Below are 25,814 nucleotides of genomic sequence, written 5' to 3'. Positions count from 1 at the left end.
TGATCAATAAAGTAATTCTTGAGTTGTTTGGCACAGGAAAATATCAGAAAGTTAGTCTTGTGTGGTCGCAATAAAGTAATGTTAAACATGTTAACATGTTAAAGTGAAGTCAACAATTATTTGTTATTGTTACCATAGATTGATACTAACATGATGATACCAATACACTTTGGAATCGAATATGTTTATAACATTAATTAAGGATTTTAACTCTGGCTTCATCCAACATTTAGATTTTAAGATTTTTGAAGAGATGCTAATTCCACATAGTTAGTTAGATATTGCCAAAGTTTCATATTTATTCATACATTTTTCCAAAAATTGTAATACAAATAATTGTTGTTTTAATGTCAGTTATCAACTTGCAAAGTTTCATGATGATATGTAAAGGGTAAAATTGTTTCCCTATTCACCTGCAGTGTCTTGCTTTAACATCTTTGAGTGAGTGATTCTACATTGAATAGATGTTCTGTTTTAATCTATATACACCTGTCTCTGTGTTTTTGTAGGTGCTTGTCTTTTGAGATGCTTACTGTCATACAACTTACTCCCCTAATTACATAGAAGGATTTTGTGGATTAGGTTTTACAGGGGCTTTAAATTACAACATTAAAGATAAGAGGGGACATCTTCCACCTACCTGTAATCTCCTGAAGATGCCCAGTTTGGTTGGTATTGGGATTGTCTTGCTCAGCTGATTGTTGCTCCAGTGCTATGCCCTACCTCGCCCACACGGCCAATGCCCAGCTCGGTGCCCTGTGGCTGGGCTGCGTGGGATGGACGCTCACCGCCATGGCCATGGGGCTCATCCAGTGGAGGGTCTGGCAGGTGTCTGACAGTGAGGAGATCAGCTCAGGACTGGCCTGGGTCGGCATATGGAGGGCCTGCTTTAACAGCCACACAGACGTGACCCCGGGCTTTATAGTCATGCACTGCAGGTCAGTGGTTGAAAGTGACTAAGTATATATTGTAGGTTTTACTGTGTTTTTACTGTGTCATATTGTTGTTGTCTACTGGTTAAGCAAAATGTAGCACAATGCCCAAGACAAATTTCCTTAACAGGACAATAAAGTTTACCCTGACCCTGACCCTGATATACCCAAGTGCTGTACTTAAAGCTATAGTGAGTAACTTTTTCATATAAATGAATGTCGGTCACATTCAAGCCATGTTTCAGTTGTTGATTCTACTGCTAAGAAGAAACCTAGACGTACAGCAGAAGGTATAAAATCCATGCGCTATCACCCAAAGCTTACCTCATGTAGATGCACCGACAGTGTTGTTGAAATTACTCTGAATTCCTCATGGTGCGGAACCGAAGTTACACACTAAAGCTTTAAATACAGTTTTCCTGATTAACATACTTTTACTTAGATAACATTTCATGCACTTTTACTTGTACCAGAGTGTTTTTATAGTTTGGTATTAGCACTTATACTTTTACTATCTAAATACTTCTTCCTCCACCATTTCTGCAGGTACATCAGTTTGACCGAGGCCTTTGTGCCACCTGAGATCGTAGCAGCTCAGGTTCTCATGCTCCTGTCTTTGCTTGTGGGTCTTTGTGGCAACGCTGGCGGAGTTTACGCTTTGAGGAACGTCTACTTTGGGATGGACAAAAACACACCGATACGTTTGACATTCTCCATCACCGGTGCACTATGTCTGTTGGCCTCTGTGATGTCACTAATACCTCTAGCATGGAACATAAGTTCAGTGGTGACAAATCAAACGATACATTTCCCCCCAGAGTTTAAAATGCCCCCTGCCCCTGATTCTCAGCATGTGGGGTGTGGCATAGGGGTTGGGATTGCGGGCACGGCCTTAATGATTGCATCTGGGATTCTTTATTGTAAATACAAGTTACCAGTGCCCAAAGAGAGAGAGGGGCACACGGACACGTCAATACCCAAATATTCTGTTACTGTGAGCTTTGCGGGGAATGATAACCCAGCGTTTGAGTCTCATGAACACTTGTGATCAGTTTGTTTGGGGATGACTCTTGTACTTGGAACCAGAGGAAACTTATCCGAGTAACACCTTTTTACTTGTCCGAATAACTCCTTTTTATAAATTATTTTTTGGTATTATTCCATGCTTTATTAGATAGTGTGGAGAACAGAGATTAAATGGGGCAGAGAGGGGAATGACATGCAGAGAACGACCCGGGCTGGATTCTAACCCGGGACTGCTGCGAAGAGGACTGAGGGTCTATTGTACACGCTCTAATCTAACCACTACATCACGCAGCGCCTAAAATGATGCCTTTAAAATGAGAGAGAAGAGCTTCAAAAGAAAAGAAAAAATATGTTTACAAAAACTTCTATCAAAGTAAGGAACAAACTGTTTAAACTACATGTAAAAATAGAATATAATGTAAAGTTGTATTGCTGTATTAACTGCTGTGTTCTAATGTGTCAATAATTTAAATTTGAATACGTAATGTGCATTTTGCTTCCCGATTTCAAGTAAAACATTCACTATGTGGACACAAATTGCTCATTAGGATGTTTAGCACTGAAATATTGTATAATATTATGTTCCAACATTCAAACATTTACAAGAAATTACATACGTATGTATAAAATACACAAAAACACTTTTTTTCTTAAATATTTTATTCAAAAAAAGCAAAAAGCTCATCTCCAGAGTTTCAAACCATCTGTATCAACATTCCTTTACTGAGATCAGTGTTTATGGCTCAAAATCACAGCCCTGCCTTTGGGGGGAGTGGACTTCACCTGAGCCCTTGACTGATAACAGCTGGTCAGGTTGAGAAAAATCCAATTGAGAAAATATTTTACATTTTTAAATGACATTTTAAATCATTTCCTTCTCACACATCTCTAGTCTATTAGAATTTACTAGACAATCACCAAATCACAATTTTTTTTTTTTTTTTTTTTTAAAGTTGCCTTTCTAACTTCTATCATTATGAATTTATGAACATTTTGGCAGTAGAAACAGCTGACATGCTTCTGGATTCCTAGAGGTGCAGTTTAAACATCAACTTTAAAAGGTGGAGTCAGCGATTCTGAAAGAACGCTTTAGTCAAAATCAAATATCTCCTCACAATCCGCTACCTGTCTGTAACTGTGTGTCTGCTGAAAATCTAATATGTGCTAATACACAGCCTAGGCTCAGTAAACTGGAAGGCAGCCCACCTTAGCTAGCAACTTGCCAGTTTACAGAGCCTAGGCTTTGAAATAAAACTGGATTTTTTTCAGCGCATAGACTGCACAGACAGTTAGTGGATCGTAAGGAGATAGTCACTGATTTTGACAACAAGCATTCTCCAGAATCGCCGACCCCACCTATAACCTTGAACATCTGTGAAGACTGAAGAGTGAAATAAACAATAGACATTTTGTTGGTTATTTCATCCTTCATGAGTGTAGCATCTCTATCAAGTAAATATCTTTGTTTTCTCATTGAAATCCTGAAAACTCATTTATTACACGACAGTCTTGGGCTGCTGATGATCTTAACTTTCTTGAGTAACGTCATACAGTACACAGATTGAGAATTAATTACAAAAACGAAAAGAAAAGCTTTCAACAAAAACAAAATAAAAAAGCGCTGAAACCACACACCCAGATGACAATTTGCAAACATTTTCCTCAAACAAACTGATAAGCAAAGTATTATCCGAGTGTCAAATACTGTGTGACTGTCAGCGAGTAAAATGTTTCCATAGCGGGTATATATTTAGAATTGTCATTACAGAATGAATCCCTCAAATATGATATAAAATACAACGCTAGAGATACACATGGCAGATAATTCAAACACACTCTAATACTGAATACAAAATATACAAGTAAAGCAACTTGAACATGTGTTTAAAATCTCAATCATTGTCGTATCGTATCATGTCAATTATTATCATAAGTTTTTACAATTTTTCAAGAGGGTGCAGTTCTTTAAATGTGGCACACAGAGGCTGTAAATGCTAATTCAAATTTACAGAAACAAATGTTGACAAACTCCTTGCTGTGTGTGGTATTCTAGCAGTGTATCAGAGAGACTGCCAGCAATCCAGTTGTTATACATATAGTCTGGTGAATGCCCTGAATGTAGCACAAGAATAAGTGGAATGAATTGCCTTGGGTGCATATAACTGCATCTTTAAAGGTGGAGACAGCGATTCTGGAAAAAGCTTGTTGTCAAAGTCTGTGAATATCTTCTCATGATCCGCTACCTGTTCATACTAGCAACATGCCCCATAGATATTACCTTGCCCGTTTACAGAGCCTAGGCTGTGTATTAAAACTGGATTTTGTTTCAGTGCACACACATTAGAAACAGGTAGCAGATCGTGAGGACATATTCACCGATTCTGAAAAAAAGCGATTTTGACAACAAGCGTTCTCCAGAATCACTCAATGCACCTTTAACGTCTAACCTCTGTCAAAAAAATATATTGTTGTGCCAGCGAACTAGGTTTTCAATGTGTTAGTACAAGGGGGGGAAAAATCCAGTTTTAAACAGGAATTGTCTAAACTATTGAAAACTATTGCTTTGGTTACCAACATGAGAACAATAATCCAATGTACTTTTTCTCATCCTATCTCAGTCCGTTCACCTTCCCGCGCTCACACATGGAAGCCCTGATAAGTGTTGTTGTTTTGATCCAGATGGTTTGAAACTGAACAAAAATCCGTAACATACATTTACATACAAAATAAAATATAAAATAAGAAAAGAAAAGGAAAGGAAAGATTTAGAAATGCGTGAGGTTTAGACATGCCAGAGTCCACCGGTCTGTTCTTGATAAACTTCGATGACGTCCTCGTCCTCCATCCCCAGCTGATCCGCACACACACACACACACACACACACACACACACACACACACACACACACACACACACACACACACACACACACACACACACACACACACACACACACACACACACACACACACACACACACACACACACACACACACACACACGAGAGAAAATACATTTTTAGTCAACAAGTCAACAAAAGAATTTCCTTATTACTATATTCTTGTTATATTGTATTTACTGTTAATGTATATATAACACTTGAGAACGCTTGTTGTCAAAATCTATTTTTTTCAAAATCAGTGAATACCTCCTCACGGTCCGCAACCTGTCCGTACTGTGTGTGCGCTGAAAAAAATCCAGTGTCAATGCTCATACACAGCCAAGGCTCTTTAAACGGGCATGTTACTAGCTACGGTAGGCCCCTTTGTTTACAGAGCCTAGGCTGTGTATTAACACTGGATCTTTTTCAAACAATCTGAATCAATAAAATCGAAGCAAAAGTACAAGGAGATGCTCGAGTCAAGAGGGAGAAGTTTACCTCTTTTGGAGTTTGGTTGTCTGCGATTCTCTGTCCTTCAAACAGAAACCGTAGCGTGCTCGCTGGGACGCCCTGGAAGAAACACACAAACACCAACACAAATAATTAACGTTTAATAGTTCACAGAGCCTGGGCTGTGCATAAACTCCAGACTATTTGCAGCGTGCACACAGTACAGACAGGTAGCTTATGGTGAGTAGATATTTGCTGATTTTGACAAAGACTGTTTTGAAATAGCATAGCTGATTCAACCTTTAAAGTCAGATATTTCCGAGTGCTTTGTTTATGGCCCTTGAACCTAACATTTTGCCATTCAGTAACATGGAAGTAAGCAAGGCAAGGCAAGGCAAGTTTGTTTATAAAGCACAATTCAGACACAAGGCCATTCAGAGTGCTTTACCGCAGCATAAAATACATCAATGTAGGTTCAGGTTGATGATGGTAACTTTTAGTTTTTCCACGTACCTGTCTCTGGCTGTAGGACTCCTTCAGCTTCTTCAGATGTGTCGTCATTTTCACCTTAAAGTGGATTTCACTGCTGTCCTGTTGGTTCAGAGAGAGAAAGGGATGATTAAGGAAGTTCAAACAAGGCAGGAATTCAACATTTTAGTCAATTGCAAAATGACACAATTATTGAGGAAGAGAGATGTGATTTAAACCAAATCACTTAGTGGGATTTGTACAGTTTAATCAAACTGTTTCAAATACTAAAAGCTCGAAAAACACATGGCAGGTGAACTTATGAACTTCATATAATATGGCGTTTCATTTATAAAATACTAATAACATAACTATGTATATTCTTTGCATCATTTAACAGAAAATCAACGTTTAACAGCCATTTTACATTGCAATACAATCAACTATTTGTGAGTAAAGGTAAAAGTAATAGTTCAACAACTAATATTGCATGACACATCTCTGCGTCCATACACACCTGACCGATCACTTTTAACTTGATGTATTCTCCATCTTTCTTATCTCCCCCGTCTTGGCTGGATGGCTTTACCTCCTAGAAAAAACAACGTGAAATAAACAAATTTAAAAAATCAACAACACACACTACAATCAGGCCCGAGGTTACCAATTATGTGATTTTGCCAACGCTGATAACACAGTAATATTGGTTACAACATGCTCGTCTCGCTTCTTGTTTAATAGCTGCACTTTAAAGGATAAACTAAAACTTTACAACTAGCAGCAAAGCTAAATAAGCATAGTGCTGCTGGGCCTGAGGCGACACGAGCTAACAGTTAGCATATTAAATAACCCCATACGAGGCAGCAACCACCAAAATACACGTACATCTCATTCATTTCCGTTCACACTATAAACAAAAGAGACTATTTAAAGTGTTAACTTTACCGTATCTGACATGTTTTCACTCTGTGCGTGTTTGGAGAAGTATAATAACAATAGATGTTCGCGTTAGCTTCCAGTCTCAACTCTAGCTTGATGTTGTGAGAACGCGCCATTAACAGGAAGTGAGGTAATGAATCGCTCCTTTCAAAACAAGAATATCTTCTTTCTAGAGTAAAAGCGACATTTTGAAAAGGCATTATTTTGTTTTTGATTAATTTTTTTGGGCTTTTCGTAAAACAATGAGAGAAATAATCAAAACGTTAAATTACAGGGAAATACAGATGTATGTGAATGTACAAATAATAAAATGTAATCAAATAAATAGAATAAACTAATAGTAAAATGTTTTACAAAATTCCTAAGAATTATAAGCAATAGATAAGCAATAGATTTCAAGTGTGCCATGAGAAATAAACTGAATGTGGTCCTCTCCTTCCCTTGGCCTCGTTTTGGTAAACAACATATGGGTCCCAGTAAGCTAAAAACCCATCAATGGAGGAAAGGGAGCGAAGGGGATTTCCACTCGATTCAAATCTATGATTCAAATGAGTATTTTGGCGACGATCATCCCCAGCATCTGTTGCATTGCTTCAGAAAAGCACGATTGTGGTGGAGTGGATTGAGCACCGCCAAACATGCAGATGGCAAGTGAGGCAATATTGACATTAAAGTACCTTTTTTGCACAACTTCAGCCTACATTAAATGAAAACTTGCAATAAGGTAATAGTATAACTTTTTTTAAATTGAATTGACGATACATTATTCCAGATAATATCTTTAATTTTAAATATAAACAATTAAATGTTAATTACATATCAATTATTACATTTGAAGTTGGCCTGTGTTTGAAATGCCCTGTCAATTAGTCTATGAGTAGCAGCAGGTGGCAGTCCTTTGAATTATGATGGTGCAGCAGATACATACGACCTTATGACATACACAATGATTAATCAATATGAACAAACAACAATAATTCTCCGTGCATAAATTATATCTTTTGACAACAAAGTTTTATATACAAAGGTTCTAATGGTGAATGCCTGAATTGGCCATGTGAGTAAATACATGTCAATATAAAATAACATATTATACACCATATCAAAAGTATTTTTTTTATGATCCAGGAAACTCATAGGCCTACATTTCTCTGACATCACAGGTTGTGTTTTTGTTGGACTCTTCCAACGAGGTTGAGACCTGTAAAGTATGTACAAATAAATATATATGTTCCCGGTTGATGACTTTCGAAATAAAATCCAAAATATGTACGTTTGGATATTTCGCCACGCTGTACATTTTGTGATTTTAATTTATCAGCAAAATCCCACTACTTCCGGTAGCTGTTAGTCGATTACCGTTAGCTTCACGCGCGACAGCAGTGGGCAAAGCTGCCGTCAAACCAGGCTTGTAAAGTGCAACAAAATGAATGCTGTCGATTAACTTCGCCTTTAAATCGCCTCACTGACACGGGAATACTTTGTTGGATAACTCATATTCTTGTCATTTTCCTGCACGGAAAGATCAGACGCACTGGGCTAAACCAAACCGCCGCCGGGCCTCGTCGTCGTCGTGGCCCAGCGGGACTCGAGTGAAGTTGGGATCCAAACTTCTGCCTTCTCCGCGGGGCCCGGGGCTCCTGTCACCGGCCCTGTGGATGAGGAAGTGAATACGGACACAACCGACAACCAGGTGAGCTCATAACGATCGAACTGTTCGGTTCAAACCGTTTTGTGTGTTCATTTAACGGTTGCTTATTACGGTAGAGCTTTGAATAGCTACGCAGCTAGTTATCGTAGCTTAGCTTGCCTGCCTGACAGCTAGCTGCATACGGAACTCTTGAATAGCATTAGCCACTTAGCATCTCTATCAGCCAAATACGAGACGCTTACTCTGTGTTTTGGTTTTACTCAAGGTGCCAAATCAGTCAATATGTACATTTTGGCGTAGCCGGCAATGTCAAATTGGGCAACTGTTGTTAGTCAGTTAGCTTGCGTTGCTTCTTAGTTAACGCTAGCAAGTTAATTTAAGGCTAATTATAAACCGCAGGAGGCCAAAATAGTGGCAGTGTTGTTTGTGTCAACTTTGTCCGCCAGCTCGCCGCAGCGGTTTGCAAAGGACGTCATTTGTATGAGAAATGATAATGCTAAGCTTAAGCTATTTAAGCTAATGTTAACGTCACAGCCCATTCTCACCAACGTGGTGGAATTGACAGATTTTACGTCGCTTTGCAGACGATGATCGATCAGTGATGACCAGATAGAAACATTGAAGGTCCTCATCTTGATTCCAATCTGTTCTGGTTGATACAGAGCTTGTGTGTGTAGTCACGACTTTTACTTTCCACTAATAACTTACACATGACAAAAATATTATGGAAACTACAAGCCCACTGAGGCAAATATCTGTGATATTGTGCTATACAACTGATTTGATTTGATAAGTGATGATATGCTCGGCAATATATTAATTGATAACAGCTTGCTTGCATTTCCCATACATTGTCACGGAGATGGCTACACTTTTTTTTTTATAGTGGTCGCCTGATGCTGTTGTTTTGGTGTGCTTTTTTAAATAATAATTAATTTTTGTAATAATAAAAAATTACAGACAAAATGTAACTTTCACGAACAGAAACGTAGACATAGAAAAATATCTGAAAATGAAAAATTTGCATTTTCTATTGCACTTCCCTGTTCCGTAAAATATGGCATATTTAGAAAACATGACAACAGACTGCATAAAAGTTAAGAAATACAATTGAAAACTAAATAGAATACGCTGACAGGTGTGGAACTTTCAGCCATTTATTATGAATATAACACTTTACATGAAAAGATTATTTACTTCAATGAACAAAATAAATACCTTTCAAACATTAAGCATTACAGAAAATGACAGCAACTCACTGAATAAAATGTAAGTGCTTCTTAGATACTGTATGTGCTACTTTTCCACTGGGCAATTAATAATAACAAATAAATAACCAATCTACTAGTATTTATTGTGCTGACCAGTAAGGCAGCGGGTCACAGCTTAAACAAAACTGATATGTAATAATGATAATAAGCACCAACAGTACAACTTTGATACACGCATGTCTGCCCTACTTAAACAGATATTGTGAATAATGCAAATATATTGTTTCATTGTTTTCCAATTAATTTGATAATAACTAATCATAGATATGGATAGATAGTTTTATTGTCTTCTATCTATAAAGCAAGACACGTCTGTCTGTCTGTGTAGGCTACATCTGTTTCTGTGTCCCACTTTCATAGACGGGTTACATTTAAGCATGCATAAGCTAATACCTGCTTCCTACGGGCACTGCACTAGTCACATAAAACACAACAACATTTTGTTTGCAGCACCACTCCAAATAGCAGCATTTGAAAAGGGCATAAATAGGTCATAATAATAAATAAGTCATCATAGTATCAGTCAGTCAAAAAAACTGTTAAACACAAAAAAAAGTATATATATATTTATTAAATAAAAACTACTATGCATCCAGTGGAGGCTTGGAGTGACTGTTTTCAGAGCTGCTGATCTTAGAGCAGCTTCAGGCTCTGACTTGTGTCCTGGTGAAGTACGTACGCGTCAGGATTTATGTTCATGTCTTTCTGCCGTTGCAGGAGAAAGGAATCCCTTTGATGGGAGAAGCCTCTTTCCTGGCCTCCTGGGTCAATCGCCGTGCCATGATGATGGGTATGTGTGTGTTTGTGTCTGTTTAAAGCTCTGTGTGTTTGTGTGTGTGTGTGTGTGTGTGTGTGTGTGTGTGTTTGTGTCTGTTTTTAAAAGTGTGTGTGTGTGTGTGTGTGTGTCTGTCTGTTTAAAGGTGTGTGTGTGTGTGTGTGTGTTTGTGTCTGTTTAAAGCTCTGTGTGTGTGTGTCTGTTTAAAGGTGTGTGTCTGTTTTTAAGATGATTGTGTGTGTGTGTTTGTGTCTGTTAAAGGGGTGTGTGTGGAATGTGTGTGTGTCTGTTTAACGTTGTGTGTGTGTGTGTGTGTGTGTGTGTGTGTGTGTGTGTGTGTGTGTGTGTGTGTGTGTGTGTGTGTGTGTGTGTGTGTGTGTGTGTTTTAAGATGATTGTGTGTGTGTGCTTTAAGATACTAGTGTTACTGGTTGGCAGTTAGCCATCTTGGTCTTTTGTCAAACCTACAATCGAAGGACTGTTTTTCCAGAACAATGTTCCTTTGTACTTAATGTTACTGCTGCAGGACAGGAAAGATAATATTTATTGAGTGAAATGTTTAAAATTGAACTGCAGCTAAAGATAAGGCAATGACATTTGTTATTGTGAAGAATAAATTTGCTCGGTGGAGTCAGCGATTATGGAGAATGTTTGTTTTCAAAATCAGTGAATATCTCCTCATGATCTGCTACCTGTCTGTAAAAAATCGGATGTTAATACACAGCCTAGGGTCTTCAAACAAAGGGGCCCACCGTAGCTAGCAACATGCCCGGAGCCTAGGCTGTGTATTTTTTATTTATTTTTTGTTTAGTTCAGCGCATACACAGTACGGACAGGTAGCAGATCGTGAGGAGATATTCACTGTTTTTGCCAGCAAGCGTTCTACAGAATCGCTGACTCCATCTTTAAGTTTTAAACAATTGGCCTTTTCAGATTTTGTGTCTTGCAGTGATATGTTTTTGTGTGATTTTTCCACTTTTGATGAAGTCATGTTTCCTTATTTATGACCCTTATGTTTATCGTTACAATCAGTTAAATAAAGTGAAACCTCTTTGTCCCTCAGATGAGCAGGAGGCCCTGAACTCAATCATGCAGGACTTGGCCGAACTGCACCGCTCCAGCCGTCCGGCCACGTTCCTGTCCGACCTGGGCAAACCCAAAGCCTCCTCGCCCAAGAACCAGGTAACAATCAGTCAGTCAGTCAGTCAGTCAGTCAGTCAGTCAGTCAGTCAGTCAGTCAGTCAGTCAGTCAGTCAGTCAGTCAGTCAGTCAATCAATCAATATCCTTTATTTAACCAGGTAACCCCTCCGTCATAAACTAACCCAATACCAGGCTAAATTGTCAGAGAATATTATGTCCCAATAAATGCTAAAATAAAAGGGCAAAAGCTCTTTATCTTCAGCAAAATTAATGTTCCGACTCACTAATTAAAATATTAATGATCTTTTCTGTTTGAGAAATATATTACGTTTTCAAAGATATAAATATAACATATGGACACATACAAAGCAAAATTTAAAAACAAAAATCTTTACTTTACTTTCATGGGGTGAACAATTATCCATGCTTTCCCTTTCTTATGCACTTTGTCTGTTGTTTGCTGAATTGAATTGATGTGTTCGTCTTTCCAACAGAATGACGTCAGAGTGAAGTTTGAGTTCAAAGGGGAGAAGAGGTGAGGCTTCCACAACGTTCTCTCTCTCTCTCTCTCTCTCTCTCTCTCTCGCTTTTTTTTCTAAATTTTCTTCTGAATGTTGCTCATAGCACCTTGAGGGCCGGTTTCGCTGACATGAAGCCCTTAAGCCCTGTTCTGGACTAAATTGTACTTTCAATGGACAATCTCCATTCCTATTTCCATTTAGTCCTGGATTAGGCTTAATCCATGTCTGTGAAACTGGCCCTTAATGTCTTAGACTTGTAGCTGTGCCCTCCTAACCTCTCACCCCTCTTGTTCTTGATAGGATCTTGCAGTTTCCTCGACCTGTCAGACTCGACGACTTGAAGTCGAAAGCCAAAGTTGCTTTCGGTCAAACGATGGACCTTCATTACACCAACAACGAGGTATCAAGCTAAAAAAAATATTTATTTTCAAATTCTTTATTTTTGGATTTATTTTTATTTTTTAAAGAACACATACACACACTAAATACTTAGGGTTTTATAAGAATTTTGAATATCAACAAACACAAACGAACAGAACAATAGAGCCGGTTATAATTACATAAATCCAACAAACAATCAATCCACTTCTTCCATCTTTTTTTGCACGGTTTCCTATTCAGTCATATATGAAATGTTTTAGAATAAATAAATAAATAATGTCTGTGTTTTCAGTTGGTGATTCCTCTGACGACTCAGGACGACCTGGACAAAGCGGTGGAGCTGTTGGATCGCAGCGTTCACATGAAGAGTCTGAAGATCCTCTTAGTGCTGCAGTTCTCCTCTCAGGTCAGCAGCAGAAAAAACACCCAATATTCATCTCAATCCTTTTTTATTTTATTTTATTTTATTTTATTTTATTTTATTTTATTTTATTTTATTTTATTTTATTTTATTTTATTTTATTTTATTTTATTTTATTTTATTTTATTTTATTTTATTTTATTTTATTTTATTTTATTTTATTTTATTTTATTTTATTTTATTTTATTTTATTTTATTTTATTTTATTTTATTTTATTTTATTTTATTTTATTTTATTTTATTTAATTTTATTTTATTTTATTTTATTTTATTTTATTTTATTTTATTTTATTTTATTTTATTTTATTTTTACGCAGAACAGGACTAGACAGGTGAAAGACATGACATTAGGTCATCTCAATCCTAATGTTTAATACATGCAGATAATTGTGTTGATGATTGTAAGACACACAAAATATAATGGCCGGTTACAGTGTAATGCCAACTTAGATTTCTCCGTCTGATTGACGACCAGAAATTGAAATTGTATTATATAATTAATGTGAATACTTGTGTGTGAAGAAATAAAATACAGCCTGTAAGCTTTAACAAATCGCCTTCGGAAAATGTGAAGTTAGCTTAACCTCTCAAACTACACTTTTCACCCTAAATATTTTTGTTTTCATATCTCTGTATTAGAGACTATTTAAGCATAAAAAAGTTCAACTGAAAAACAGGGTGAAAATCAAGAAGTTAAGCAAACACCTGTCCTGTCTGTTCTTATTATTTAAAATCTGCTTCTTTTATGGTTTTTCATATTAAGTTTTTCCTTTTAAAATTTTAACTTCATATTTTTCTGTTTCTCCAGAACTCTTCCTCCAACATGGACCTGTTGCCGTCCCACGAAGAGCTGGACAACACTGGATTCAGGGTCGCTGACAATAAGAGCATGTTGGCTCTGATAGGTGAGTCATACTGAGACTAATACTGTGAAATAGTTGAGGGTGGAGTCAGTGATTCTGGAGAACGCTTGTTGTCAAAATCGGTGAATATCTCCTCATGAATCTGGTGGTCATACATAGCCTAGGCTCTGTGAACTGGTATGTAAACAAGGGGCTAAGCATAGCTAGCAACATAAACGTTTACATAGCTTACGCTGTGCATTAAAAAAAAAAAAATTCAGAGCACATGCATACATACAGGTAGCGGATCGTGAGGAGATATTCACTGATTTTGACAAAGTGATTTTCACAACAAGCGGTCTCCAGAATCGCTGACTCCACCTTTAAATATATATGCATACATTACATATGAAGCAAACTCAAAATTCAAGTTAATACTTTTCCTCAAAATAACAGTAAAATGTTTCGCTAATGTCAATCGGATTTAACTTTTTCACACAAGTTCATCCATTAATAAAAATATCTCTCTTCAATGATGTCACAACCAACCGACCAATGGTAGGCTCCCATTCTACGGACCGCAGCTCTCCTCCTCCCGGATACATTCCCGACGCGCTGCAGCATGTGGCCAGAAACGGCTCCTTCACCAGCATCAACAGTGAGGGCGAGTTCATCCCCGAGAGCATGGACCAGGTACCAACGCAAGCACACACACGCACATGCACACACGCACGCAAGCAACGCACACGTATTTGAGAACATTTTATATCAGGTGGCTGGGCACATGGACATGTTTTGCACATGTGCAGTTAGCAGGCTTGTATGTGTGGTCATAAATAAGTCAATATAATCCGGGAAGGTTATGAATTTCACATCTGTTTCGGATACAGAAAGTAAAATGAGGGTATTTGGGGAATCCTGCCCTGTAGATAATGAGATGATTGATAGAATGTGAGTTTGTTTTTTCTGATATTTTATCTTTTCTTCAGATGTTGGACCCGCTGTCCATGAGCAGTCCAGAGAACTCTGCGTCTGGAAGCTGTCCCTCTCTAGACAGCCCACTGGACAGGTCAGGAACTCAATGTTTTATTCATACAATAATATACAGAAACTAGGCCCGGCTTCGTGTATATTATAATCACTGTAATTTAAATAGGGATCGTATAAATTCAATGTCACATATATTCAGATCAAATATGAGTTATATTTCCGTACATATTAATGACAGCAAGTCTTTCAAGTTAACTTCGCTCCACAACTTGTTACACCAATGCAATTTATTTAAGATGTGTGACATGTATTGATCTGTGTTGGATGATTTAATAGTAATGTTTTCTTGTGCAGTGACTACCCAAAATCCAGGATGCCTCGAGCACAGAGCTACCCGGACAACCACCAGGACTTTCCAGGTAAATAATCATGTGACTCTTTTATTTAAAATCATATCAGATTATTTTAATAGCTGATTTAAATTAAAAGGAAAAATTAAAAATAGACTGTGTTGGTCTTCATTAAAACAAAGTTAATGCTACACTGATACTGACATATTTCGTCTTTACTATAATCACAAGTGTTTTCATTATACATTGAAATGTAAAGGGTCTTTGTTTCCCTTTTCCTCTCTAGAGTACGACATCCCAGTCTTTGAGAAATCAGGGAAAGGTGGGACGTACCCTCGGCGATACGGCATTCCCTTCGGCCTTCAAGATTACAGCGATGGTGCGTCATGTTTCACTAAAGCCCCTGTAAACCCAAATCCACAAAATCCTGCTAACTATGTCATTTGAGGTGTTAGTTGCGTAATCGAAAGTATTTGAAAAGAGTTCTAGGCATTTTTGTCAATCCAAATGAAAGATATTCTCATTTAAGTTTAATACACTTTACAGAAATTCAGTTTAGATGAGGTGGGTAATGCTCTGGTTTTTATTAGACAATAAGTATGTTAAACCAATCATGGCGTAGACAGTAAAAAAAGCTTATTTTTTTTTAAATTAATTTCTATAATATTAATTTTCAATCAGATTTGTGTAAAAGCTTATTGAAACACCCAACTTTGATATCATATATTGAATTGTACTATTTTGGACCAGTTTTCCATAGGCTTTAATGAAACCCTATAAATACTGACTATAAGTAAAATTGAATCTACTTGTTCCTTTGCACTACACTTTAATGATTCAGACTATATTAATATCCCGTATTGTCTCTTCTCTTCAGGGAGGAAAACGTTCCCTCGCGCTCGGCGGACGCAGGTTCACGGGTTCCGCTCTCCGGTGAGTTTCAGCCCGACAGAGCAGTCGCCTAGCAACAGCAGCGGCAGCAGCGTGTTCAGCCCGGACCTGGACGAAGCTACGGGGCCGCCCAGGAGACCGCGCAGGGGCAGTGACATCATAGAGTCCAACCAGAACCCCAACACTGCTCCCACTCTGTCTGTGATGGACATCAGCCCGCCAAGCCGCTGTGAGTGGGACACATGAGTGGGACACAGCTTATTACCAGTAAACCATAGGGATGTCACGAGTAACTACACTAGTCGATGCCAAAATCCTGAAAATGTGACGGTACTACCCTGTGCAATTGTGTATGTGACGAATAAACTCTAATTTAATTACTTGTTTTTCTACAGTACTGTAGCTACCATAAGAACTGTGGATGTAATTCTTCCCAATTTTACAACTACGAGTGAAGAAAATACTACAAAAACTCCCACATTGACATCAATTGTTACATTGCTGTTATCATGATATCTTCTTCTTCTTAACCTTTATTTGTACAGGTTTATTTATATCCCTAGTTAAACATGTGCACTAAGCATCCTAGCTGTTTGATAACAAAAAATCTTTTTATTAGAACTTTTATTAGGACTCACATCAAATCCACCGAAAGTACAAGTAGACAGTTTTTTTTAATTTCAGTGGTTTGATTGTATCTGATGTTTGTGTGATGTGTTTACAGCTCCACGGGCCCCCACTAACTGGCGTCTAGGGAAGCTGCTGGGACAGGGGGCGTTCGGTCGGGTGTTTCTGTGTTATGACGCTGATACCGGACGAGAACTGGCAGTTAAACAAGTCCAGTTTGACCCCGAGAGTCCAGAGACCAGCAAGGTAAAGGGTTTTGCTACGTAGCTGCTTATTTACTAGAAATTCAGGGATGTTTTGTTGTTGTGAGATTGCTTGTAGGTTTGGTAAGTTTAAGGTTAGACACTGCAGGAGAATAGAGTAACATTTTTTAACTTATAGATATCATTATGAAACTTTGCCAGTTGATTATTGAAATTAAAACTATTTTTTTTTGTATTACAATTTTTTTCAGAAGTGTTTGAATACATGTGCACATATGGCAATATCTAACTAATTATGCGTAAATTAAAAAACGAAAATCGAGATGTTGGATAAAGCCTGAGTTAAAATCTTTATTTCATTATTACAACAGATATGTCCAAAGTTTTCACTGAACAATATACAGCCTTTTATTTTATATAAATCCAAAAATACTATGTTTTTTTTTCTGTCATTCAGGAGGTGAGTGCGTTGGAGTGTGAGATTCAGCTCCTGAAGAATTTGTGCAACGAGCGGATTGTCCAGTACTACGGCTGTCTGCGGGACACCATGGAACGAACACTGTCTATCTTCATGGAGTACATGCCTGGAGTGAGTTCTCATTTACTTTGTAGTGTGAATGTTGATAGTTAGCCTGCTATCAGTGTATGAATGTGTCTGTGAACGGTAACGTGTAAATGGCAACAGGTCTCCCTTGAAAAAGGGTCTCTGGTCTCAATGGGATTTACCTGTATAAATAAAGGTAAAAAAAAAAAAAAAATTAATGTACATGCTAAAGACCAATACAGCAATGATAATGCAATAACAGTCAACAGTAACTCCTTCAATCTATGAAAATGGACTCTGCACATTTTTAATATTTAATTGAAAATGTAGAGTTGTGATAATTGTCTTATTTCGTTACTGCAATGATACATATTTCCCTTTCCGGATGAATAAATTAAATATCTATCTATTGTTATAGTGTGTATTAAGGCCAGAGACTCAGACGACTATAATAATGACTGTTAAAAAAATCTAAATTAAGATATATCTGCCAATATTTGTTCCTACTCCTCAAACTTGTAAGAAATATGAGAAAAGCAAGATTATTATTATTATTATTTTTTATTATAAATCCATTGTTCATGTTGTGACCCCCCAGGGCTCCATTAAGGACCAGTTGAAGTCGTACGGCGCTCTAACGGAAAATGTGACGCGGCGCTACACCAGACAGATCCTGGAGGGAGTGTCCTACCTGCACAGCAACATGATCGTACACAGAGACATCAAAGGTTTGTTTTCATCTTGTTTTTACAACATCAAGGGAAAGAAATGTTTAGGTACTCAAGATGATTTTCACATTTAAAGCTATAGTGCGTACATTTTTCATATAAATGGCTGTCGGTTACATTCAAGCCATCGCCAAACAAGTTGACACAAAGTTGATTAAGCCTATTATCAGCTCCTCAAAACTCTCTCTGTATTGTGGAGCTCAGAAAAATCCCAAGAAGAGCCCAAGAAATGTTTCAGTTGCTGATTCTACTGTTATGAAAAAACTTGGACGTACAGCAAAAGGTATCAAATCCATACAGGATCACCAAAGGCTTAACTCATGTAGATGCACCGACAGTGTTGTTGTAATTCCTCAGAATTCCTCATGGGGGTGACGGAAGTTATGCACTATAGCTTTGAAGGTGGAAATATGCGTATATAGAAAATGCAGCATCCTAACACTCACTCTCTCTCTCTCTCTCTCTCCCCCTCCCTCCCTCCCTCCCTCCCTTCCTCCTTCTCTCCCTCCCCCCTCTCGTCTCTCCTTCTCTATCTCCCTCCCTCCCTCCCTCTCTCCCTCTCTCTCTCTCCCCCTCCCTGTCCCTCTCCCTCCCTCCCTCTCTCTCTCTCTCCCTCCCTCCCTCCCTCCCTCTCTCTCTCTCTCCCTCCCTCCCTCTCTCCCTCTCTAGGTGCTAACATCTTGCGTGACTCGGTTGGTAACGTGAAGCTTGGGGACTTTGGGGCGAGTCGGCGGCTGCAGACGATCTGTCTGTCGGGCACCGGCATCATGTCTGTGACGGGAACGCCGTACTGGATGAGCCCCGAGGTCATCAGTGGAGAGGGATACGGGAGGAAGGCGGATATATGGTCAGAATATGAGAATACATATACAAAAATACTTGATTTCATTACATTTCTTGAAGATGTCTTGACTCAATTCGTATCTGCCATGTCAAAGATAAAATGTAGACAAGATGTTCAACTGAAAGGCCTTGTCATGACAGCTGGAACAATACTATAAACCTTAAAACCTGTGCATAATCATCTGTATTAGTATCTGTTCTTTTCCTGCTGCCCTAACATGTGATTCCCCCTGTAGGAGTGTCGGCTGCACGGTGGTGGAGATGCTGACGCAGCGACCGCCCTGGGCAGAGTTTGAAGCCATGGCGGCCATCTTTAAAATCGCGACCCAGCCGACTAACCCGTCGCTGCCCGGCCACGTGTCTGACCACTGCAGAGATTTCCTCAAGAGGATCTTTGTAGAGAGCAAACAGCGGCCGTCAGCTGATGAACTACTGAGGCACATCTTCGTACATTAACATTAACGCCCCGACACTTCAGAACTGCCAGATACGGCCTTACCCACCCGCCTCTCACCCATATTGGAGCGCGAGGACCTGGGTTTGGGTTTGGAGGAGGTGGGGGTGTGTCTCTGTTTGTAGGAGACTGCCATAGAGGACATGAACTGAAGGTGTAGTCAGTCATTCTCATTCTGGAGAATGCTTTTTGTTTAAATCACTTTTTTAAAAAACAAAATCAGTGAATATACCTTCACGATCTGATACCTGTATGTACTGTGTGTGTGCACACTGAAAAAAACAACAACAAACAGTGTTAATACACAACCTAGGCACTGTAAACGGGTATGTTGCAGGCTGTCTTGTGCCACTTTATTGACATACCAGTTTACAGAGCCTAGGCTGTTTATTAACACCAGCTTTTTTTTTCATCACACAAAGTACCGACAGATCGTGAGGAGATATTCACTGATTTTGACTATAAGTGCGTTTGACAACAAACATTCTCCAGGAAAGCTGACTCCACATTTTAATTATTATTTTATTTTTCTCCGCAAGTTGCACCTTAATTTCTCAAACAAGGAGGACTTCCTCCTGAAGCGACGAAAAACAACTTTCTTGTTTATTTTTTTATTTTATTTTTTATTTTTATGTTTGTACGGTTTCTCTGGATCGTGGTGTTTGGACCTAAAGAGGTGATGCTCACACGCACACACACACACACACACACACACGCACACGCAAACGCACACACATAGACACACACACACACACACACTCCCACACACATACACAGACGTACACACACACACACACACACACACACACGTCTGACCCCAGAATGTAGAGCGCGGGTGACGCTGCTAACAGACCAATCTACACACTCCACTCCCTTGGGCTCATCCATCGTCTCTCTGCCTTTCTGTCCGTTAACTATCTTCCCTACTCTTCCATTTGTGTTATTTGCCGCGTGCCTTTTTCTGTTTATTTAGGCCAGACACTGCAGGTGAATTAACTTGTACTGTAGATATCATCATGAAACTGAAAGCCAGTTGATAACTTATATAAAAACAATTATTTTTTGTATTAAGAAAATATTTGGCTATATTTAACTAATTATGAGTATGTTCTGATCTCTTTAAAAACCAAATATCTAGATGTTGGAGAAAGCCAGAGTTAAAATCTTTAGATAATTTTTACAACATAGAAGCGTCCAAAGAATGTACTGAACAGATTTTGGATACAGCCTTTTTTCATTTTATAAATGAAAGAATTGTAATACGTACAGGTCTTAAAAATGCATTTTCTTTATCATAAATCAGACAATCAACAACATATGAACAGATCCTTCTGAGATAACCTTCAGAATACTTCTTAGAATAATTATGGAAAGTTTAGTTGATGTAAGTGGTTGTGATTTTTGAGAGAGAAAAACTAATGTTGAGATAATGGCCGTTAAAGATGGTCGTATAGGAGAAATATACAGATGCAAACAGACAAGGTTTAGTCAAATAAACACCTTAATGTACATTTTGGACCTTATATTCATACTAGTATGAAAGAAGACATGGTATGGAAGATAAATAGCCAAAAATCTCCAAACTGACCCATATTTTTGCCTGCAGTGTCTCGCCTTAAACGCAGTGTCGAGTGAGTTCTCTGTCGTTCTTGGCCACAAAAAGATTCTCAGTATTTGTTTGTTTTTGCCTTTTCACCGTTACGCCCAGATTCAGCTGATCTCAGTTCAGCTGTTATGTCCGTCTTTTTGCCTTTTCCTTCAGCGTGTGGAGCGGGGGGGCGTCCCATTTCCACCTCAGCTCATTTGGCTTGTTCGCCCGCTCTGCCTCCTAACCAAATATCCTTCAGACTTCCTGTTGAAAGGGTGTGACGCTGGTTTTGATGGTGCGACGTTGAAGCTACCTGGTGCTCAGACAGGGATCTGTACTTTTACAGATGGCAGCGGTGTTTAGATGATTTGAGTTTCATCTTTCTCTCCTCTGCTTCTCAAGTTATCCACTCATCAGATAAGTCAGTTTACTGTTGTCAGATGGTGGTGTTGACTTCATTATTATTACATTACTGGAACTCTGTGAGGCAGTGGTGGTACTTACCCCTGTTCTGAATAGGTAGAGTCGGCGATTCTAGAGAATGCTTGTTGTCAAAATCATCTTTACAGAGCCTAGGCTGTGTATTAACACCCGGGGTCTTTTTTTCCGACCCAGTACAGACAGGAGATATTCACTGATTTTGAGAAAGTGATTTTGACAACAAGCACTCTCCAGAATTGCTGACTCCACCTTTTAAAGTTAATATTTTTTAGATTAATCGATAATGAATTTTGCAGATCTGAAATCATAAAAATTATATGTGTGTGTGCGCGCGCGTGTCTGCGTGTGTGTGTGTGTGTGTGTCTGCGTGTGTGTGTGTGGAGAGACGGCTCACAGCTGATTGGCCAGAGCGTTGGCTGTATGACGCTGTTTTCATTTCAAACCAAACAGGAACTTAGCTTAGCTTTAGCCCGGGCATTTCTAACTGCTCAACATTTCCACAAAACACATTGCTTCATCGACTCCACTGTTGCAATCGGGACCTTTCCCTCTCTCTTGTTGTGTCTTGTTTGTGGTTGTTATGCCTGGTGTGAACGCCTACAGATCCTTTTACTAGTTTTTTTACCAAATCAAATTGAACTTGTCACTTTAGTCAAATCACAAACACTCCGTTCAACATGCATGGCTCTTGTCATTGTAGGTTATTCCTGGGCTGAGCTTCCATCACTTCTGTCTGTCTGTTGAATACGGCCGATACATTGAGGTTGATTCATAGCACTGGCTTCATAACTATGCATCAGAAAACTGTCGACTTCCCTAGCACATAGACGTTTAAGTTATCTTTATTAGTCAATTTAGATGAGGCACATTGAAATGTGTCTTTTCTCATCTCCCCTCTCAAGTGACCACACTCCAGAGGGGGTCAGAGCGCAGGGTCAGCCATAGTACAGCGCCCCTGGAGCAGTTTGGGGTTAAGTGTATTGCTCAAGGACACAATGGTAGAGATGGTGGGCACTGTAGATGTAATACCAGCCACCACTAGAGTTTCTAAATCCTTGGAGCACTTCAACTTTTTGAACTTGATTATTTAAACCTTAATTCTGCTCGGCTCTTTGACCATTTTCATGCTACATTTGCTGCTGTCTGATTTCTGGGAAAATCAACATAGAAATAATGGCTCTATCTTAAAAACCACTTAAATGTTCTAAAGTTAAAATGAGACAGAATTCTCCGAGTCTTGGTGTGTATGTACAGTAAGCGTACGTAGACACGGCAGAGCTACAGTAACTTATAATAATAGGAATCAAATAGAAGGTATCGAAAGCTTTTCTCCTGCATTTATTTAGAGCCGGTTTCTGCTTATCAATAAGGTGCAATCAGTAACGTTTTTACAGCGCAAAAATGGCGGCACAGAATATACTATATGTTGTTGAAAATTTCCGTTAATACTTATTTGTTGTGATTTCTAAAGAACTTGGTTACCCACAATGCACTTCTCTGATTGTAGTTTTAAGACCTCTGGAAACTTGGTCTAAAATAGTAAAAATCAATAGATGATATCTGGGTTTATAGGGGCTTTAAGTTCTGCTTAGAGTTCATGTTATGTGCATTTTATCGGACCGTAGGTACGAAAACATACATCTATTAAATCAGAACTGCACACACATCAACTTTTATTCTAAATTCACTTGTTCTTTAACTTTGGGACTTTGATCATTGGGTGGATAGAAGATAGAATGGAGTGTATTATGGTACGTAACGTGTGGTACGAAAGATTATGCCGTTTTTTTTAAAAGAACGTTGCAGTTATTTGGTACTTGAGGTGAAAATAGTTCTCAGTTTCTCAACTTGCATTTTATGAATTCAGCCAAACATTTCAAACATTTGTGGAGAAATAAGTTTCCAATGATGATTTGGATAACTTGTTAATATGAACTTGGTTTAAAATGGAGCACTTTCCTAAATGATGTTCCTTTTATACTCATAATTGGTACAAACTAAGTTATTTCCAGGATTATTTTTTGTATGAAATACCCACTAGAGTCGAATTTTTTTTTCTACTGATTGCACCTTTTTGATAAACGGGAGCTAAATCATTTCCTTCAAGTAATTCTCCTGTTTACCGGGCCTTTTTAGATTTGGTGAAGAATGATTTATTGACACAGTTCTTGATTTCACTGACTTGAAACTGGTCTGAAAGTGAATTTTAAATCCACACAGGTTGTGGGAACTTCTCTTCTTTGTCATGGTAACTGAAAACAAACAGCTTCCTCACTCACTTTATGCATTTCCAAAGCGGTACGTGTCCAAACGAAAAATCTATCTATATATATTTTGTTTCTTTTCGAATCAGCCTTGTGTCATTAAAATCTTAGTGGTTGTATTGAGATTGAGGCGGTAACTAACGGTAAACTGTCTGGTACAGAAGGGGCTTTGGTTGCTATTGGCCGCCAGCACTGGTAACCCTAGATACGCACTCACATTATTATGCACTATCTATAATCCACTGATGCTTTCTCACACAACCCCCGTCGCTCATGCAGCTCCATTCAGCGACCTTTCCTTTGCACATTTTAAAATTGAATTTTTATTTTTCACGTGTGTGTGTGTGTGTGTGTGTGTGTGTGTGAGTGAGTGTGTGTGTGCGCGCGCGTATGAGAATGTTAGTCAAATCTGTGTTTAATACATGAATGTAATGTCTAATTTTTAACCGTCAGATGGCCTCGTTCATCGGTAACAGTATTTGTCGCCTGCAAACGCCAAGATACACCTGTAGTTCTCTCTTTAGTGTCTAAAGCCACTGCTGCCACTCCGGTGTGTGTGTGTGTGTGTGTGTGTGTGTGTGAGAGAGTTTGTAAACGTGCATTTACTGCAATTTGTGCTTTTTGGACATTGCGCCCGAAATGCCTTGAGCATTCTGACTGTAGGGGGACTACGATAGAAAATAAGAATAAAAAATGTAATAAAAAAAAAAATATGTACAAATGTAAAAAAAAAATCAAATGTAATTTTTTTTTTTTTTAAGAAAAGTCCACTTATATCCCACATGTTTGGTCTCTGTGTATTGTAAAAGAAGCCATGTTTATAATTCTAATTGGTGTGTGACCAATAAGCCTGTTTATATCAAATCTGTATATCAGTGGTACGCATAATTTTTTAATATATATTTTTTATTTTACTTTTTTTTAAATGGGAGATTTTATGCATGGTTGGGTCTTGAGAGACGCAGCGGTGCAATTGAACGGTTGCTGATTTTTGGCAAAATTCTGGATTGATGCGACAGCTCTGTGTTCATAATTACAACAATTATGACTATGACGATGAAAACAATAAAAGATATTTATTTCACATTTGCGCATTACTGGTATTTTTTGTGAGTTTCTTGTAACATGCAAAGAGTTCTGCTCAGACATTTTTGAAGTTGTAACAAACTGATAAATAAAATAGATGGATTATGTTTTTATGGAGAAAATACATTAACCGAGTTTTTATTTGAAATATTTATTATCACGAATGCTATATATATATGTTAAACATAAAAGATAGCTTTATGTAAAAGTGGAAATGTCAGTTGCATTATTAATAGTTCACATAAATTACATACACTCAATACACTAGACAAGATAAAGACTAAAATAATTAAATAAAAGCACTACTTAATTGCTCTAAAGTTAATGAAAAACTATAAAAGTTAAAAAATAAATATATTATTTTTCGTATATTTGCCGGGTGTTTCAGTACTGTGCATTGTCTATTTTCTGTAAGGGGAATGTGTCTATATATATTTTTAAGACGGAAATCCTCTTTTAACTATGCCTCTATACTGCCACCCCTTGGCCACAATGAGGTACTACACCTAAAGATTAAAAGCAAAAGTGAAGTTAAATTGTAGGCCTTTCACACCGCCGCAAAATCGGAGCTAGTTCTGGGCTTGTTCGGAGTTAGAGCCAGTGTTTTGGTTTCACACCGCCAGAGAGCCTGCTCCGGGCCGTAAAAACCGGGGGAACTCATACCCCAGGATTGAGCAGGGTTTGATAAGAACTGCTTGCGCGAACGGTTGGGGGAGGGATTATCCTGACCAACCAGAGCAACTCAAACCTCATGCCCGCCATATTTAAAAACACCGCTACTACTAGGCCTTTCACACCAAAATGAACCAAGAGTCAGTTCCAGGCTGGTGTTGGGGTCAGTTCAAAACTGGTTACAGCCTTATCCCAGTTATGAACCGGTTGGTTTCACATCGACCGGAGACAGCCATGGAGCCGGCAAGAGAGCAACGTCATGACGTCACTGTAAACGTGTGTGTACGTCACCCGACGCCGCTGCTCTTGTGGCTAACGCTAAAGCTACCGCTAGCTTTAAGCACAACAACAGCGGCGAATACGTCTTATTTTTACACTTGTTGGCTCTCGCTTTGCTTTCTTAAGCAAACAGGACCCATACAGCGTATTCTCGCC

At 38.5% G+C, this 25,814-nt stretch overlaps 3 protein-coding genes across 3 annotated transcripts; 2 read left to right on the top strand and 1 right to left on the bottom strand.

Annotated features, from left to right (window-relative positions):
* Positions 1 to 714: 714 nt before the first annotated feature.
* LOC307269915 (claudin-34-like) lies at positions 715 to 1,980 on the top strand (the record flags this gene model as incomplete). Its single annotated transcript, XM_080053001.1, has 2 exons — positions 715 to 938; positions 1,479 to 1,980. 2 exons carry the CDS (start codon positions 715 to 717, stop codon positions 1,978 to 1,980), a joined length of 726 nt encoding a protein of 241 aa, XP_079909127.1.
* Positions 1,981 to 2,608: 628 nt separating this feature from the next.
* sumo1 (small ubiquitin like modifier 1) lies at positions 2,609 to 6,810 on the bottom strand. Its single transcript, XM_080052656.1, has 5 exons — positions 6,703 to 6,810; positions 6,275 to 6,349; positions 5,803 to 5,880; positions 5,338 to 5,409; positions 2,609 to 4,809 (listed from the first exon to the last, which is right to left on the bottom strand). The coding sequence occupies exons 1-5, from the start codon at positions 6,712 to 6,714 to the stop codon at positions 4,741 to 4,743; spliced, it is 306 nt and encodes a 101-aa protein (XP_079908782.1). The 5' UTR covers positions 6,715 to 6,810; the 3' UTR covers positions 2,609 to 4,740.
* Positions 6,811 to 8,173: 1,363 nt separating this feature from the next.
* On the top strand, positions 8,174 to 24,652 carry map3k2 (mitogen-activated protein kinase kinase kinase 2). The gene is made up of 17 exons (XM_080053046.1): positions 8,174 to 8,389; positions 10,336 to 10,408; positions 11,456 to 11,574; positions 12,028 to 12,068; positions 12,355 to 12,454; positions 12,728 to 12,841; positions 13,665 to 13,761; positions 14,261 to 14,391; positions 14,688 to 14,767; positions 15,043 to 15,107; positions 15,325 to 15,417; positions 15,916 to 16,158; positions 16,654 to 16,802; positions 17,217 to 17,348; positions 17,902 to 18,031; positions 18,701 to 18,878; positions 19,111 to 24,652. The coding sequence occupies exons 2-17, from the start codon at positions 10,354 to 10,356 to the stop codon at positions 19,328 to 19,330; spliced, it is 1,947 nt and encodes a 648-aa protein (XP_079909172.1). The 5' UTR covers positions 8,174 to 8,389; positions 10,336 to 10,353; the 3' UTR covers positions 19,331 to 24,652.
* The last annotated feature ends 1,162 nt before the right edge of the window (positions 24,653 to 25,814 follow it).

Source organism: Ammodytes marinus (genome assembly GCF_949987685.1).
Source record: "Ammodytes marinus genome assembly, chromosome: 24".
Classification (NCBI taxonomy): Eukaryota; Metazoa; Chordata; class Actinopteri; order Uranoscopiformes; family Ammodytidae; genus Ammodytes; species Ammodytes marinus.
This window is presented reverse-complemented; position numbering and strand designations above follow the sequence as displayed.